General features: G+C 36.7%; 1 protein-coding gene across 1 annotated transcript in view; it reads right to left on the bottom strand.

The window, feature by feature from the left end:
* Nucleotides 1-19,211, bottom strand: part of ADGRA3 (adhesion G protein-coupled receptor A3) — a 58,901-nt gene that overhangs the window by 22,063 nt on the left and 17,627 nt on the right. Inside the window, exons 3-8 of the mRNA XM_021395752.1 lie at nt 11,761-11,832; nt 10,420-10,491; nt 9,813-9,884; nt 8,003-8,163; nt 7,298-7,511; nt 6,130-6,294 (exon numbers count right to left, since the gene is read on the bottom strand). Of these exons, the coding sequence (XP_021251427.1) occupies nt 6,130-6,294; nt 7,298-7,511; nt 8,003-8,163; nt 9,813-9,884; nt 10,420-10,491; nt 11,761-11,832 (756 nt within the window). The remainder of the gene's footprint in view (nt 1-6,129; nt 6,295-7,297; nt 7,512-8,002; nt 8,164-9,812; nt 9,885-10,419; nt 10,492-11,760; nt 11,833-19,211) is intronic.

Here is a 19,211-nt window from a genome sequence, read left to right as displayed (position 1 = left end):
TCAGTAAACAGCCATTTAATCAATACTATCATCTAGAACATATCTAAGTTTGTAATATGTATTTCTGTGTTTGGAGGAGTTTGGAGTGAACGTATTGATGAATATTACAGGAAAGTAAAATTTAAGTAAAAAAAAATAGAAACTGAACAACTCTCTCATCAGCTCCATTTTCCTTCCTCATTCAGCTAATAAACTTCTCATACCAAAGACATTGGGGTTATCACAGTTTTCTCTCAAAGAGAGAACCTTTCGGTGTATTCTAAAAATCCTCTTTAATGCAATTTCCCATCAATTTCTAATTTTTAACTCCAAGAGGCCACTTCAGGTATCTTCAGTAGTGAGAGAAAGGCGCTAGAGGCATTTTAGCGAAGATTTCTTAGGTTTGACAAAAAACAAGCAACTCAAAAAGAAAGCTATGGGCATCCTTAAAATGCATTAGTCATGGCATCACCAAGGAATTCAAGCCAATAAGGAATCCAATGGAGGAAACTAGACAACTATTACAATAAGCTAAAAGAGAAAACAAAGAGTTAATTTTTTGCATCTTTTCTAGCAGCTATGGCATAAGTAGTCAATTGTCCATACTGCAATGGCATGACTGAGTCAACATATGGAGACTTATTATGACCATCACCATAATACCTGAATTTCAGAGTATCTGGAAGGTAATGACTGAGTCTTGAAGCACAGCTTCATTCAGCTTAACAAATATGCATTACACTTATATTCAGAGCCACAGGAGTCACACCAAGAAATTTAAGTGTCACTATTCAACCTTTATGCGGAAGAAAAACCTAACACAAGAACTAGGGGCTATAGAGGATGTTAAAAGGAAAAAGAATAAAACAATTACCACAGTTTTAAAGTAACAGCAATAACATACAGACGTTTTAGAGAATGTAAACCAATTCTAAGAATGCATGTGTGTATATATATATATGTAATATACACCTACAATATATATCAGTAATCTCTATTCTTTGAATAGGTTCTGTAATTATTTACTATTTTATCTCCTGTAGAAAAGGAAAGACAGCAGTAAGGACAAAATTTTCCTTAGAAAAAATCACTGAAGTGCTGCGACCTCAGTAGCAAACTTAGCATTATGCGCATCCTTCCAAGCTAATAAAAACACTATTGGATTATGTCTGGCCAACTGATCACAGGCCGAACAAATTATGGATCTGCTGGGAAGTGAGGAATGGGAAAGAGAATAAAACGCAAATCAACCAGAACACATAAATGTGTCTGAAGACTCTGAAAAGTCTCTGAAATTACTGTATGGACAAAGTAAAACATAGTCTAATAGTACATTTGGGAGAAAAAACAAGTTAAAGGATGAATTACCTCTTATGGATACAAAAAGCTCTCAGGGAACGAAGGAAAATAAAAATAACCAAAAAAACAAGTAGATAAAGACAACTGATTAATCAGGTGGCACAGCTTCTAGACAACGTGTAGGCCCACCAATACCTTGAATATAGCCAAAACTCAGCTTCCAGCATACTAAGAATAAGGTTTCTAGAAACACTGACATGAAGATTCTAGAAGACCATTCCTTTACAAAAATAATTTTATCAACACTGATTTTTTTTAATAGGATTCCACACCAGTGATGGCACTTCAAAATTGGTATGTACATATAGTTTTCTAAAAGCTGTATTTTTACAGAGCCTTTTAAGTTGAAGTGCAGCTTGCTCAGTTTTGACTTGATATATTGCTTTACAGACTGAGTGCCGCATGGTGTTAGCCTAACTTAAAACTCTCAGTCCAGTCATACGTTGTACAACATGTCCTCTAAAACCAGACAAATATTTTCATCGAAAAAAAACCACATTCAATTCCTTTCCTAACTACTTACATCTGGTGCTAAAACATTAGAAAAATGGAAAAACACAAAGTAAACCAGCATTAACTCAGAAAGTTTTTCAGAAATAGTTTTAATTACATTTTGTTATTACATTTCTAAGCAAGTATCATTGCTAAGCTATATATTGCTTCTGAAACTTCCGTAACCATCAAATGGAAAGAAGTGAGTTTCAAAGTAACATGAGTTTGTTAATTCAAAGATTATTACAAGATCACTAGATGATTTATCTTCTTTGTTCATCTCCATACTTCTATACTTCTTTAAAACGCATCTCTCTTTTGTCACTGTTCCCTTATTGCATTTTCTTCTCATTCATCTCCCTATACAGCATTTTATCATCTTTTATTTACTATGATGTTCTCAAAAGAAGACTGGCAATATCAAACAGTCATACAGTCTGTGCTACCTTTCTAGTAAATTAGATCATTTACAGAAACATTTCGGTAATAAACCTGAAACATTACTTGTCTAACAATTTAGAAAGGTTTCCAGTGCTCTTCAACATCTTTATCAACGACAGACAGTGAGATCAAGTGCACCCTCAGTAATTTCGCTGATGACACCAAGCAGAGTGGTGCAGTTGATAGAACAGAAAGAAAAGATGCCATTCAGAGGGACCTGGACAGCCTTGAAAGGTGGGCCCACGAGAACCTAATGAGGTTCAACAAAGCCAAGTGCAAGTTGTGCCTTGGTTGGGGCAGTCCCAGATATGTGTACAGGCTGAAAGAAAAGCTCCTTGAGCGCAGTCCTACAGGAGAAGGACTTAGGGGTTCAGGTGGACAAAAAGCAGGACACGAGTCAGCAGTACGCACTTGTAGCCGGGAAGGTGAACAGTATCCTGGGCTGCATTAAAAGAGTAGTGGCCAGAAGGGTGAAGAAGGGGATTTTCTCCCTCTGCTCTGCCCTTGTGAGGCCCCATCAGGAGTACTGCATCCAGGCCTAGGGCCCTCAGTACAAAGATGCAGAGATGTTGGAGCAGGTCCAGAGGAGGGCCACAAGGATGACCAGAGAGGTGGCTTATGAAGAAACGTTGAGGGAGGCGCGCATGTTCAGCCTGGAGAAGAGAAGGGTCTGGGGAGACCTCATTGCAGCCTTCCAGTACTTGAAGGGAGCTTATAAACAGGAGGGGGACCAACTTTTTACACAAGCAGGTATCAAGACAACAAGGGGGAATGGCTTTAAACAAAGGAGGAGAGATTTAGGTTAGATATTAGGAAGAAATTCTTTACTCAGAGGTCATAAGGCACTGGAACAGGTTGCCCAGAGAAGCCATGGATGCTCCATCCCTGGAGGCATTCGAGGCCAGGTTCGATGGGGCCCTGGGCAGTCTGATCTAGTGGGTGGCAACCCTGTCCACAACAGGAGAGATGGAAGTAGGAGATTCTAAAGGCCCCTTCCAACATAAGCCATTTTATATTTCTAAGATTAACTGGACACGAATGGTTGGCCAATTCAAGCTTCCAAGCTTCCTGCCATAACTTCACACGCACAAATCAGTGCAAATAAGTATAGTCACTAGAAGCACATGATGGGGAACCAAGCCCCTTCCCCTGTTTCCTCTCATTCACAGCACCCCATGTAAAGGCACAGCACAGCAGTGGGAACTGATTCCAGCTCCAATTATGCTTTCCTAGTTCCCTATTTTTCCATAGTGAATGTTAACCTGAACCACTCTCAGACATCAACTGTTCCACTCCAGTAAATCCATGAGGTGAAGAAAAAAAAGCCTAAGGAAGCCTGGCAGCATTCTTCATTTCTTGTGAGCCTCCAACATCTTTCACACTTCAACCAACCACTAGCAGAAGTGCAGATTTGGATTGTATTAACTCTCTTATTGTATCACTGTATATAATTAGGTGCTCAAAATTTATCATATACACATGCAAGTAGACATCTGTAGGAGAAAATATGATTCATTAACATTTAAACACTGTAATTTCATTTCAGGAAGAAAAAAGCCAGACAATGAGGTTATAGAAGCATTCTTTTCTTTCATGCATGTTAATTCTGTTTTGAAAGTATTCACTTCTTTAAGCAGTAACTTTTAGTAACAATGTGTTTTGCTATCATAATTTCATTGGCTTACAGGTAGTCTTTTTTTTTTTATTATTATTTTATCTTGGTAATTCTCTAAATTCAACATGACTATTACATTTTTAACATTAAGCCCACTGACAGTTTTCAAGAGGGTAATTCTTATGACGGAATTCTATCAACTACAAGTATAAACTTACACTACACACCACAGCTGAAGGGTTTACTGAAGGAGAAGCAATAGATTACATTTTAATACATAAATTCTATTGTCTATTCATTCATAGGCTGTAACATACTTCAGGATACTAGCTAAAACCTAAAAGGGTGAATGTATTAAAAAAAAAAAAAGAAAACATTGCCATGATGAAGACTGTTCTTCCCTACTGTTTATGAACTCATGCTGAACTATTATTACTGCACCAAAGACACTGAAGACAAACATTTCTCCATTGCTACTCTTTGCTGTCCCATTTCTGAAGGGATAAAAATCTAGCTGCCAGTTTTGAATCTGCTTCCAAGCTAAAATGACTAGCCAGTTCCAACTAAAAAACTATAAAATCAAATTCACCTAGGATCATTTACAACCATCTGCTCAGAACCATTTTCCCGCTAGTCAAAGTCTTACTTCCATATGGTCTCAAAAGTAAAAAATTACCCTTTATTATTACTCTACCTAAACTACAAATAGAAGACCGTTATAGTAAACCCAGACACAGTGAAGCTTTTGATAAGCTGAACATTTCCTGAAATCTTATTTCTTTCCACTGAATTCCAAAGGGGGTAAATCCTATTACACTGAACAGTCGCTGAACAGCACAGGTTAATTTAATGAAAAACACTTTGAAATAGGCCCTTACCATCTGTTTTCACCTCTAATGGCAAATCAAAGAAGAACAATTCACACTTGTATCATAATAAAATGCATAAGTGATCTAAATAGATGTGTATGCTCTTTGATGAATACAGCATCCATCTCTTTGACTTTCTTCACCTTTTATCTCAAGCAGGAAGTTCTCATTTGCTAATGTAGTGCTCATCCCTGCAGTATGAGCCATCACAGTGTAAAAGGAGGATATTCAGTGTTTCCTAAATAAATAATTCATTACAATGTGAAAGTGAAACTCTTCAGTAACTCCAAATTGCTTTTGTGCAGCAAGTATTCTTAAAGTTTCTTTCCTTACTAACAGTTCCTTAGTAACCACAAACCCACTACTTTTCTTTTCAAAATCATCCATATGATGAACAAGATGAACTCAACACAAATGTTCTCAGCCAGGTCTTTACCTGATTTTTTGCTACAACTGGAGAAGGCCTTCTGCACTTGAAAGCTTGTCTTTTCTCCCCCCATAAACTATGTCCAAGCAACATGCTTTAACTTGCTTTTCATTCCTTAAAATGTCTTAGTTCTACAGAAAGTAGATGACTTTGAAGAACTCTAATGTACATAGAGGAAGGAACAAAAGCTTATAAATATACAGGGAAGATCAGACAGAAGATTAGCAATAGTCAAGCAGCATAAACGAACACAAATGAAAAGCAGTTGCTATAATATTAAGAAGCCCTACAAACAGTAGTAACAATATATGTTATGACAAACTAATTCTCTGTAGAAACTACTGCAGGGAGGTACAACACAGAGTATTATAAAGGGAATTACCTTACATACAGAGAATCTATACAGAAGCTACCTGGCACCTCCAGGAGTAACGTGTTGTTAAGAGTGACCAGCAGCAGAAAGATCAGAAAAGGGAAAACAGGTGAAGAGGTAATAACAAAAGACAAAATACTCTGCAATATCCAACACAACGGAATATCAGAGCTAGCTCTGCAGTTCCAACAGTCATAAAAAGGAAGGAAGTAGCATTCATATTTTCGAATATTATATGTTTCTTGCATACTATTTTGTTGTATTGGAGCAGCAAAGTTTTCAAAATAGAATGACAACTTGGTGGAAAACCCACTCCCATCAGTGCCTATTCTAATTAACAACTCTTCTAAAAAGAAGTTTTATTCCAATAGTTTAAGTTATATATATCAGAATATCACAGCTTACTTTCCATCTATTCCAAACATGCGAGTTAACAAGATCATAATTTAGTACGTCAGTTGTGTGCACTTCAACACATACAAATTTAGAACAGCTGAAAATCTATTACATATAATTTACAAATGAACATCCAAGTACGTGCCTTTAAGGCAAAAAACTTCAGTTAAAAACCAACCTGAAATCTCCTTTATTGTTCACAACTCTCTCTGGAGGGCAGTATTGTGCCGAACTTTCTAATACCACAATGTCTACTGTCCTCGTATTATTTCCACGTCTGGTTTGTACGTGGCAACCCCAGTTTCCTGTGGAGCCAGCCTGAATGTTCGAGATTGTCAGTGCACTGGGCAGACAGAACAAACAAATAAAAGTAAATTGTTGCTAGACTGTTAAGTTTTTAGCAAAACAAATAAAGCACAGATACACAATGAAAAAAGCAACTAGTTACACAAAACTGTGATCTTATAAGGTATCCATGAATAAATGCACTGTAATTAACAGAAATATCTGCTATACTTCTAGCTCTCATTTATGCTAGGGCAGGAGACAAAAAGAAAAGCTATGAGAAAAAGCTCCTCAATTTCTGGAAAAAGAGACAAGAAGTCCAAATTGCCACTGCTCTTAACACTTGTTGCAGTAATGTCAAACTAAGATAATTACCCAAGTGCATAATTTGTGATGAAGTTAAAGCTTTAAATTACCAACAGAATTACGCGAAGTAAAATCACTCTGTAGATGCTGAAAGAGTCAAAAATCTGCTGTAGGTGGAATAGATGATACTTATACGTATGTAAGTATCTGCTGGAGAACTTCAGTATGACCAATTGTGGTATAGTCATACAGAAGAGGGAAGAATTCATGTGTTCACCTAAAAGTCTTGTCTCTGTGATTTTAACATTCTAAGCATACAAACATATCATGTCACAAACTATTATTTTATGTGAACTGCATTGGGAAATCTTTACAGTTTCTCAAAATACAGCTGGAACAGTCCTGGGCAATCCGCTCTAGCTAACTCTTGTGAGCTAGAGCAATTCCGATAGTTTAAGTTATATATATCAGAATATCACAGCTTACTTTCCATCTATTCCAAACATGCGAGTTAACAAGATCAAAACTGTTGACTTTTGGGGGAGGGGTGTTTCAACTACACAATCTCTAGAGCTCCCTCCTTAATAGTAACAATGACCAAAACATAAGATATGAAACTACAGACTATGTCCCTGAGAGGAAAGTTTCCGCCTACGCGTGTGCACTCTATGTGGGCCTTACTGGTCCTTGAAATAATCACCAAATCAGAGCAAGGAACAAGAGTGGGGAAATACAGTTTCTCTGCAGAGATTTACCTTGCAATCAGTGAGCAGTTATGAATCATATTTTTTTCAACAAAAATACCCTGAGACTCATCCGTTTCCACAATTTTTCCATCCTGATACCACAAGACTTGCATGTCTTGATCAATATATGAAGCCATACATTGGAAGGGTAGACTATCACCTTCAAAAACAACCTGGCGGTGAGATGGAGTCATATAGAAAGACGGTAATTCAAGAGGAGGTTCTAAAATTCAAGAAATAAAAGCACAATTAATAGCCAGAAATACGTCACACAAGTATTTTTCAGAAGAAGAAAAAAAATCAGTGTATTATTAATACAATCAGATTGGAAGCTAATGTTTGATGCATCAGAAATTCTAACTTATCACATCCTTTCTCAAAATGTATATTCCTTTAATTTCAGAAATATTTTGCTAGCCCACATTTAGAAGAACGAATATAAAACAGTGAAAAATATGCCTACACATTTTATTTCTTCATCATTTCTTAGCATTAGTATTTAACATTGTATGTGTACACACATACACAACAGAATCAGACATTTCTGAAAGCAAGCAACACTGGAGGAGGAATAAGGATGAGTCTTTGGAAAAGGATTTCTATTACCATATTTTATATCTGAATTTCGTATCTGAATTTCAGATAAACAAAACAAAGTCTGCTCAGCAATATTAACAGAATAGAAAATAAGGACCAGTTGTCAGAAGTGCTTACCACAGGTTAGAAGCTCTTGCTTAACACCAGTCACTGTCTGCGATTGAAGCGACTTGGGATAGGCACATTTAGTCTCACGTACGGTTATATTTCTTTCTTTTAGCCATTGATGCATCCAGAGGATGTTGCAATCACAAAGAAGATAATCAGTCTGAAATTCTCTGAAATGCCAAACGAGTATTCACAATGACAAAATGGAACACTCAGATGTCTGAAAGCTTTACAGGAACAGCTGCAGATGGCCTCTCACAGCCACAGACATGCAGGCAGCAGGCAACCAAACCCCAGAACACAGCTGTGTGGCCTACTACTACGTTTTGGAAGCCGCTCCAACACTTTGCAAGCTGTGGTGTCAGCACAAAAGCTCACGCCCCCCCTTCCCAGGAAAGTAATCCTCCCCATACAGATAATATTCCATACCTGTGTATGAAATAATTTCTAGTAATTTCTTTAATTGAGGGAGTTTACATTACTTAAGCAAATGTAACAGGGAACCCCTTGAATATGCATCACCACAACCTAAGAACACACTTCTTTGGCAAAAGGTTATTATAGCAATCAGATGCTTTAACACTAAAAATCAACAGAAATACAAAAATATCCTCTCACTTATTTCTCTTATGAGGCACTACTCACACAATCTTAATGATTATACTGCTCTATATGCAAATCATACAAGGTTTTTCATTGATTCAGAAAATATTAAACTGTATGGAGAAGATTTTATATTAAAAAGATACACCAAACCCTCTGTAAGTTGCTGCTGCAGTCAGCTAAACTAGAAGACAGCATTAATGGTCTGCCTGTTTAGAAACAGTTAAAACACACTAAAATGGACCACTTTGTCTACACTGTTTTTAACCTCTATTAAAAGTGTAATTTTTATTTTTGCAAATGTTTAGAGAATAGAAATCATCACAGGCAGAGGACTTCAAATACTAAATCAACATCCTCGTGAAACTCCATTTCGCTTTGTTCACAGGAATTCCTCTAGACATACATTTTTAATAGCAACAATTATTTTCAGATTGTCTTGTCAAACCCGTGACGTTCTTGGACACCAATCTTTTTGTATACGATTCAAATATCGGTAGTAACAACTTATTAACAATTAAAAGGAGCTGGAGAAGGAAACATTTATTTTTATATGCAATAAATTTTCTCAGTATCAAAGCCAGGAATCCCAGTACAGTGAACCAGTAAATGATTATCAGGGAAAAACGCAAGCTAATCATAAGCACTGACAAAATTTTAAGTTCCTTTCTTACACAGAACTCATAAAATTAAAGAAGAAAAAAATAATGAGGTTGATATGGAGCCACTGGTATGTGTAACAAAACTATCATTCTTTGAGGTAAGACTAACATTCTCCTTAAAAACATTTCTTCCCTTCTTTAAAAAAAGGCTGTACATTACTATTTGTTTAATATCAAAGTAATAAATTACACAAAGTAAAACTTTCTCAAGCTCAGAAGTTGGTCTAACTCTGTACTCTTACACTTATCTATGAAATGTCGAGCATTTTTTGAAGGTAGTTAAATAGTCAAACATCTGCATGCATATTTTCCATGTACTTACATAGAAAGAATTTTTATTTATTTATTTATTTTTTTGCTAGTGAGAATACTCACATTAATGTGAAAATCTCTCATTCAAAATCTGGAATATTACGGTAATTTGTTACAGCTACTTCTGTTTCAAACAAAAGGCAATTTCAAGAAAACACAACCATGTTTTATGAATATAGTAAGGACTTTTTGTTAAGAACAAATGATTGTGCATTTTAAAATTAGACGCAATAAGTACTTACAGAGACTTTAGTGAACCAAGATGATCAAACGTTCCCTGTGTAAGCGTAGAAAACAGATTTCCAGAAAGATTTCTGAGAAATAGAAGTCAAATTATTTCAACTTGTGCTCAAGAGATTTGACATTTGAAATTTATTTGTATAAAAACTGCCTCTTCAATGCAGCATTATTTTTAAAACCTACATGATACTGTTATGGCACAGTGCTGTAGTTCACATGACTAAGAATCATATCAAATTTGACAGTCTAGCAAAAATCACTAAAAAAAATTGTTTCTTAATACTTTTTTAGCTCAAGAATTTTAAGAATGCAAGCAAACAAGATTTGATAGCAAATACTTTACTAAAAGCAACAGTTAGCAGATGTTCATTATACATTTCAAAAAGTTTAAAAATAACTTCACTGTTCACAGAGAATTGATGTGTTATTACTAGTATGTTGTAATAAAATGTTTGTTACAGCAAAACTTTAGTGAAAACTGTAATATACATCTCAGGCTCCATGTCTTTCAGGCACTCACTTAAAACAAACGAGTCCCACTGAAACAGAAGATTAACTTACAGGAGAAAAATACTTTGATGAAATAATATACAACAAAATTATACTTACAGCCTAATGAGATTTACAAGTCCTCTAAATATGTCTGCATTCAGGCAGCCTATTCTGTTATTAGTTAAGTCTCTACAAATAAGAAGAATGTAAAACATGAGAATAAACTCAAGACATCATACAGTCTACAAACAGAATTATTTTATCTAAAATTCATGAGTAATGGAATGCACCGTATACACATTCAGTCTTTTTCAGCAAAAAATCAAGAGGTACTGGTGTACGGATGTACATAGATGCATGCAGACTCCTTACTCCATTTCTAAAGCAGTAAGAGTTTGCCCAATGCAGCTAAGAGAGCTTTCAAGTCCCTTCTTAATAATCTTTCCTTGTTTAACATAAAGCATATTTTTGCATTTGTACAGCATATTCATGTGCTACTTCAGTTAATTTTCTGACCTGCCAAAATATTTTATATAAAAGTTCTTTTATGACATACAGATATGATGACTATATTTATATTAATATATATTACATTATTTATAATGTAGATCTTAGAATTGCTAATAAGCCTAAAAGGAATAAAACTTAAGCTTCAAGAAGTCCGCAGTTGGTCCTTCAGCTTTATTTCTGAGGTTATTAGAAGAGCAAATACAAACAAAATCTCCTATTAAGTAAGCCAGATTGCCTGAACAACTACAAGCATACATGACAAAAATATAAGAGGGTAAGTGGCAAATTTTAAAAAAAATAAAAATAAGAAAAAAATCACTAAGACTCCTGGGTCATAAAAGCTGTTTCAGACATTTTGAAAATTGGAAGTGTTTCAACAAAGCAGTCATGCTGACATCCTGTTTTTCATGTTTCATCTGTGACAGTTTTTACAATCAAGGTATAAATCCTCCAAAAATGTGTTAATGGAAACATTGGCACAACCTTCAATAATGCAGCATTAGCAGCACTGTTGCTTCAGTGTAATATTAATAGCAAGGGACTCTGTGTGCCACTATGACCTTCTGAAGAAAAAACAGACCATGAGAGGATTAACATTCAACAAAGCAACACTTGATGGCATCAAAGCTCTGACTGAACATTCACCTAGTGATGGCTGAAGTCACTGAAATACAAAAAGAGAGGAATAATACAAGAGAGACTACCGATAAGATCAAGTGAGACTGCCAAGCCACAAGCAGAAGATGATCTTCAGTCAGATTTACTGAAGAACTTCATTTTTCTATTTACATATAAATGTGTATATATTTAGACAGCAAAACTCTATATGCATGTATATAAAAGCACAAACATATTCACCTTTTAATAGATAGGTATTTACTTAAGACTTTACTCTCTGAGGTTTGTTTTTTTTTCCCTTAAACTTGACTGGCTAGATACAGTACTTACAGTCTTTTCAGAGACGACAGCCCCAGAAAAGCTCCTGGATCTATAGTACTTATAAGGTTGTTCTTAAGGTCCCTGCGGAGAAAAATTAAGACATTACTTTAATCACAAACTACCCATTAAATATAGACATACACACTTCAAGATTACACCTAAATCATCTCAGCTAGTTTGCAAACTGCCCCCAAACACCATACAACACATTTCTCATTTTTCTGACACAATCATCTCTTTCAAAATTTGCAAATCCATATTTTAACTAGAAAGAGGAATATGAACAGCATACGCATTACTTTAAATATTCTATCAGTTCTTAGCACAGTAAGGGTATAGTCGAAGACATTTTTACCATAGTATCCAAATAGATTAGAGCTGCTCAGGATGTATTACATTTGCTCATTATACGGTACAATGCATTTTAGCTTGGTGTCATAATGTTCAACCACATTTTTATACTTGTGCAGCATCTACCAAAAACAGCAAAACAAGATCCTAAAAATACAGCAGACAACTGAAAGTTTCTACCAGTATTACTGGAAAAAAAGAAACAAAGCCGTGGCTGAAAAGCCCAAATGAAGATGGTGAAAACTCAGAGCATAAATTTTTACATCGTCCATTTTCAGAACAGGAGACTGTAGAGATTTAAAGTTACTGTGTTATTAATCTGCTTTATTAGCTGTACAAGTGACATAGGAGCTTCAGTTCCTAACTTCAGATGTTTTGCAGATACAACGTAGCTTCAAAGATCACAGAAAGCATCTGCCAGCATTTACAGTTTTGAACAGACTTTATAATTGCTAAAAATATTTCTGCCTCCTTCTCCTTACTCATCCAATATTTGTACTGTATTATTATTCAAAACTTCTCAGACATTATGACAAGAAAAAGTTTTAATTCCTTTGGTAATATAGGAAAGCTTCACAGTTGAAAACAAATTAGTAAATCCAATTGAAAAGCAGTGTTTTAGTAGGCTGAAATAGAAAAAACATTTAAATCCACTGCAACATTAATAATTCTGCCAAAAGAAAAAAAAGAACAGTACATGAGGATTATATCTACCATCACACATATACGCATGAATGAAAACACAAGTTCACCGCAAGATTTCACAATAGCATTTCCTGCAGCCAGATTAGTCAGATAGGGTACAACAGACAATGGCACATGGTTCATGCCTCAATGCCATGCCTAATAAATGTTTTCAATAGTTGAAATGCTTTACATTTACCTTGCAGCACTGCAAATTAAAATTAAATAAAACAACAGTATATACACCGTTCTCTTATCCCAACTTAATTTTCTTGCCCCGTTTAGAGCAATATGTAATATCCAAGGCAGCACAGGGGATCTGAAAAGAGAACATTATTAAACCTCTTTCAGAAGGCTGACAAATCCAGTCCTGACACTGTGACAAATCTGAGAATACGAAATATTAGTCATCACTTATTTACCATCAGTCTTTGGGGCAAGGAAGAAAAATGATACTGTTCATATTTAAAGTTTTAAATTAAAATCCATGCAACTCCCACTCTGGGAGAAAAAAATCTTGGCAGCATGTCTTGGAAATACAGTAGTTCAGATTATCAGTGATCTTTAATTTCATTAATTCAAATCATACTCCCTGATGCATCTCTTGCTTAAATTTAACACTTCAGTAGAAAAACAAGAAAAAACAAGACACTTTCAAAATTAAATGCGAGAGTTTTACTATGACAGAAATTTACTTCGTATTAATTTGCAGTAAGTGACTAGTGTAGTTTTTACATAATATTTTGCCTTTTTCCTCCCTTAATAGGTCTTAAAACCAATTCCAGAGGGATAATAAAATCAGAATTAACGTTTTTTCTTCTTTTTAGAAACGCCAACACAATTGTCACCTTTTCACAGTAGTTGTACAACGTATGCTATCTTATTACAAAACATTGGAGTAAAGCATTAAAGAAGTAATTTAAAACAAACAAGCAACCCAGAACCTTGAATATGGCAAGTGTTAGTTTTTTCTCAACTTGCAACAACAGTCAGGAAGTCTGCTGGGATTCCTCCCCCTCCCCGCTGCAGTCATTTGGAAGACAACTTGTGTGTTCATCTCTCAAAAAGCATTAACACATGAAAACTGTGAAATGTAAGAGGCATCTAAAGAGCACAAAAATTATGACAGCGCTGACATGTCTGGCAGCTCCTCAGCAATAGCAAGAGATGTTGATGCACGAGCTGGTGCAACTGCCAGGATTCCAGGATCTGGAAGTGTTTCTAGAAGAAACGGCAGCTGTAGTTAAATTAGTCGGAGTCTCGTGAAATGGGTGGAGAAGACATTCTTATTAGAAAGTTGTGTTTGGCTTGGAGATTTTTGTTCTATTCTTACTGCTTCTAAATACATACCAACAGAACTACTGATTTTCAGCAATCGGAATTTAATCATCTTATTCACTGATTTTAATCATTTTCTTTCGCAAAACTTAACCAGCAAGATATAGTTATCTATTTGTCCAAATAAAAGTTTAAATAAACACACAGAAATCCATTAGAAGGGCTTCAGCTGAGGAACTGTTGAAGTCGTGTGGTCCAACTCTGTCTTAAAAAACAACTAAATCAGATCAGCTGCTTCCCTGTTACATCCAGTCAAGTCCTGAAAACCTCAAAGGATGGAGATTTTGCTGTGTAATCATGCAACCTCTTCCATTACTTAACCATTCTCATTATGAAGGATTTTCTTATATCCAACTGAAAAAACCCTTTCCTCAAATCTGTGATTAATTGGGAAAATTGCAACTCCTCACAAGAAAAAGAAACACTGAATGCCCGATAACCAATCCAAATGTTACTTGGTTAAAATAACAAAAATATCAGTGAAAGAACACTTGTTTTACTATGGTTTGCCATGTGAAAAAAAAGAAAAAACAAAATAATTTTATTTCATTATAGTTTAAAACTGTATGTTTCTGCAACCAGTTGCCTGCAATTAAAAGTGCATGCATATACTACTTATTTATGAATACACATTATTTACAATTTATCTTTTTCTGTCTCAAGACAATAAAGATTGTTTAAGTAGTTAATAAGCTTCCTGGAGGCGAGAATGACACATATACATAACTACCAAAATATATAAATTATTTAGCTCTCAAGTACCACTGAACAATTGATTCTTTCTGAATGAAGGAAGGACACATTAGCTACCAGGGACTCTTAGTGTATGACATGTGCATTTTCAAAAAGGACATAGAGAAAATAAAAAATTACAAAAATATACTAATCATTATATAAAGCCAACCTCTCCCTCCCACAGCTCTATGGTGTATACACAAAAGCTATAGCCCAGACCAGAAGACCTAATTTTCCCCTTCAATAAGTTTCTACAGTATTTCCAACAGTTCAGAATAGTCCAAACTACTCAATTTCACAGCACAGACTTTTCAGCAGACACTAAAGAAAAATGTTCCTGTCTAATTCATCTTTCAGAAATAGAGCTTCCAGAACTAAAGTTCAAGCAGAAAACAAGTTCCTGAACATCCATAAAACCATTTTCTCTGTTCAGTAACGTTCAACAAGAAACACTGACGGTCTCCAATCACTCATAAAGACTTTAAAAAAAAAGTTCCAGTGCTAGCAGAGAGCAAAGTCCACACTCTGCAGCATCATCACAACAGAAACTAAAATCAGAAACAGTTACTGTCTGAAAAACAATTCAACTTTTTAAAATATTTTTTCTAAATTTATTTCAGGCATCCATATATATACACACACACACACACGGATTGGTGCTGATGATCATAGGTGAAAAAAGACTGTCTATAAATAACACTCCCTTTATACAGCATATTTTCCAAGGTATACTAGTAAATTCAAAAAAAATAATTGGTAAACCTTTGTTATTATTTACAGTTTAATAAATATCCACTACTTCTGGTATCTAAATATTTATCTCTTTCTCCTCTTTCCTCATATACAAGGACAAATAGCACTTCAGAAAAAAAGATTAACTAATCTTCCTTATCCATGCAAAGATCAACAGGCTGCATCAGTTAAGCTGTCAGACTTTGGATAATGCTATACAAGGTGAAGCACCTACAAGATGAAAAACTCTCTGTTACAGATTTGTTGTGTAAGAAGTTACTTCTACAACTAAATGGCAGGAAAATCATACCAAAACACAGCATTAGCAAAGCCACTGAAGATTACAGCATTTAGTATTTTTTGGTACAGACATTGGTTACTAGTAAAATCTTGGGCCTTTTTACTATTATTCAGTCATTAATTTCTCCCTGCCAGAGTAGATGTGCACACAGCATAATCATTTGCTACTCTAATAAAGAAACATTCCATCCTCCAGTTAAACAAAAACTCTTATTTTGGGCTTCTTACCAGCCTGCTTACAAAATAATGGATTCCTAAGTTCTCCACTTTCATAAATTAACAGACAAGCACAAAACTATGAACAAACAGATTCAGAATCCCTACTTGTGGTAAGGAAGTTTTAGCAGCAAGCACTAAGCATTCTTCGCTTTTAAAGGCACCATTTTGAATTGATGAGTGTGCAATTTCACAAACCTGATATAAGCAAGGTTTCCTTAAGCTATACATGTTTTAAAGATAAAATTAAAAAAAGAAATCAAAACTGTTTCGGTAGTCTTCCCTCCACCATTCAAAAAATTTTTTTGGAAAGAAATAAGATTTACTCAAATCTCTTACATCAAGCTATTCATGAAATTTTATCTTTTCCACACAGCAGCCTTCATAAAAGGATAATACCCTCATTGGGAAGCGAGAAGAAAGGATTTAAAATGCTTAAAGTTATAAATGATAGTTACATGAGGAAGGTTAGTTAGTTGATGCATCAGTAGGTAACATATCAATGCCTATGACCACGGACACAGACTGACACAAACAGGAAAATTGAAATAAACAAATCTGGAAATTTTCTCAGTACTTGGTGCATCCTGGATTACCTTAGCTAATACTGGCATACATGTAATTATAGACTCCTTTGAAAACCATATAGGCTTTATTACCAAATGTAAATATTTCTTCTTTGTTTCTACTCATTCTAGGACAGTGAATAAAGTTTCCCTCATATCTAGTTCTGAAGTTTTTTGTATTAAGAGAGAAAGAATCCAGTGGGAAAACAAATCCGTGACTTCTTAGGACAGAACAACAGCACTGAGAACTACTTTGAGGTTTGAATAGAGACGCACTGATAGAGAATCGGGAGGGCATTTCTGTTATGACTGAAAGAGGTAGACACTTGAGCACCCCAGCTTCTGCCAGCAGTGTTGAAGGCCAGAGAGAAACACCATTCCGTACACATACTCCCTGTTTTGAAGGCAATAAGCTCACAGGCAGAAAAAGTCAAATTTCACCACCTCCTTCCTTACACTTTACCTGCCACACACATCCAAGAACTCTGTTACTATTGTAACTATTGTTACATTTAACATGCCATATTTGAAGGAAACAGAACATATTTCACAATTCTACCATGGATTAAATAGCCTCTTTCACAGAAGCATCCACTATTTTTTTCTAGCTATTCTCAGTTACAATTCCCACATTTTAGAAAGTTTTCAGTATTAAGGTAATGCAAGAATATTATCATATTGTATACATATTATTAAACCATATTATCTTTTCATTTTCTTGAAAGAGAAAACAAAGCAGACTGCTTTTTGGGGAGAGTTGGTAAATACTAACGTAAAAACTGAAGTTTTTGAAGGGAACGCTTGTTTTCATCAGTAGGAAAGTGACATGGCTAAGTACAGAACCTCTACAGCAGGAAAAATAACACCTAAAATATCATATACACAAAAGAGGCCCCTCCAGTCAAGAAGGAAATTTGACATATGAGTGAAAGTTAGCTAACACGTTTCCAAGCATATGATTAATAGTGGTAAATGTTTCTCACTACAAACAGACAGCCTAACCAGGATGAAGAGACAGATGAGGCGTTCTATAAACAGCTGGCTGAAGTTGCGCGATCGCCTGCCCTTGTCCTCATGGGAGACTTCAACTTCCCTGATATATGCTGGGAATACAACTCAGCGCAGAAGAAGCAGTCTAGGAGGTTTCTAGAGTGTATGGAAGATAACTTCCTTCTGCAGCTGGTCAGAGAACCTACCAGGGGAGGTGCCCTGCTAGACCTGCTGTTTACAAACAGGGAAGGTCTGGTGGGGGATGTGGAAGTTGGGGGCTGCCTTGGACACAGCGACCATGAAATGGTAGAGTTCTCGATTCTTGGTGGAACCAGGAGAGGGGACAGCAAAACGGCGACCTTGGACTTTCGGAGGGCAGACTTTGAATTGTTCAGGAGGCTGGTAGGGAGGGTCCCTTGGGATTTGGTCCTGGAGGGTAGAGGGGTCCAGGAAGCCTGGTTGCTCCTCAAGAAGGAAGTCCTGAAGGCGCAGGAACAGGCTGTCCCCCTGAGCCGCAAGATGAGCCGGCGGGGAAGGAGACCGGCGTGGATGAACAGGGAGCTTTTCCTGAGGCTCCAGGAGAAAAAGAGAATCTACCTCCTGTGGAAGAAGGGACAGGTAACTCAGGGAGAGTACAAAGAGGTTGCCAGGATGTGCAGGGAGAAAATTAGAAAGGCAAAGGCCCAGCTCGAATTAAGCTTGGCTGCTGGGATTAAAGAGAACAAGAAACTCTTTTACAAATATATTAACAGTAAGAGGAGGACCAAGGAGAATCTCCATTCTTTACTGGACGCGGCTGGGAATGTGGCCACTGAGGACAATGAAAAGGCTGAGGTTCTCAATGCCTTTTTTACGTCTGTCTTGAAAAGCCAGACCAGTTGTCCTCAGAGCACTCTACTCTCTGAGCTGGAAGTCTCGGATGGGGAGCGAAACAAACCCCCCATGATTCAGGAGGAAACGGTCAGAGACCTACTACTCCACCTGGACTGCCACAAGTCCATGGGGCCGGACGAGATCCACCCGAGAGTACTGAGGGAGCTGGCAGAAGAAATAGCCAAACCACTTTCCATCATCTATCGGTGTTCCTGGTCAACTGGAAAGGTTCCAGAAGACTGGAAACTTGCCAACGTGACTCCCATCTACAAGAAGGGTCGTAAGGAGGATCCGGGGAACTACAGGCCTGTCAGCCTGACCTCGGTGCCAGGGAAGGTGATGGAGCAGATTGCCCTGAGGGAGATCACACGGCATTTGCAGGACAACCGGGGGATCAGGTCCAGCCAGCATGGGTTTGTGAAGGGCAGGTCCTGCTTGACCGATCTGATCTCCTTCTATGATCGAGTGACCCGTCTGGTGGATGAGGGAAAGGCTGTTGATGTGGTCTACCTAGACTTCAGCAAAGCCTTTGACACTGTCTCCCACAGTATTCTCCTGGAGAAGCTGGCAGCCTGTGGCTTGGACAGCTACACCCTTTGCTGGGTAAGGAGCTGGCTAGAGGGCCGGGCCCAGAGAGTGGTGGTGAATGGAGTTAAATCCAGCTGGCGACCGGTC

Source organism: Numida meleagris, chromosome 4, assembly GCF_002078875.1.
Source record: "Numida meleagris isolate 19003 breed g44 Domestic line chromosome 4, NumMel1.0, whole genome shotgun sequence".
NCBI classification, from domain to species: Eukaryota; Metazoa; Chordata; class Aves; order Galliformes; family Numididae; genus Numida; species Numida meleagris.
The sequence above is the reverse complement of the archived record's forward strand: the minus strand, read 5'-3'. Positions and strand labels throughout refer to the sequence as shown.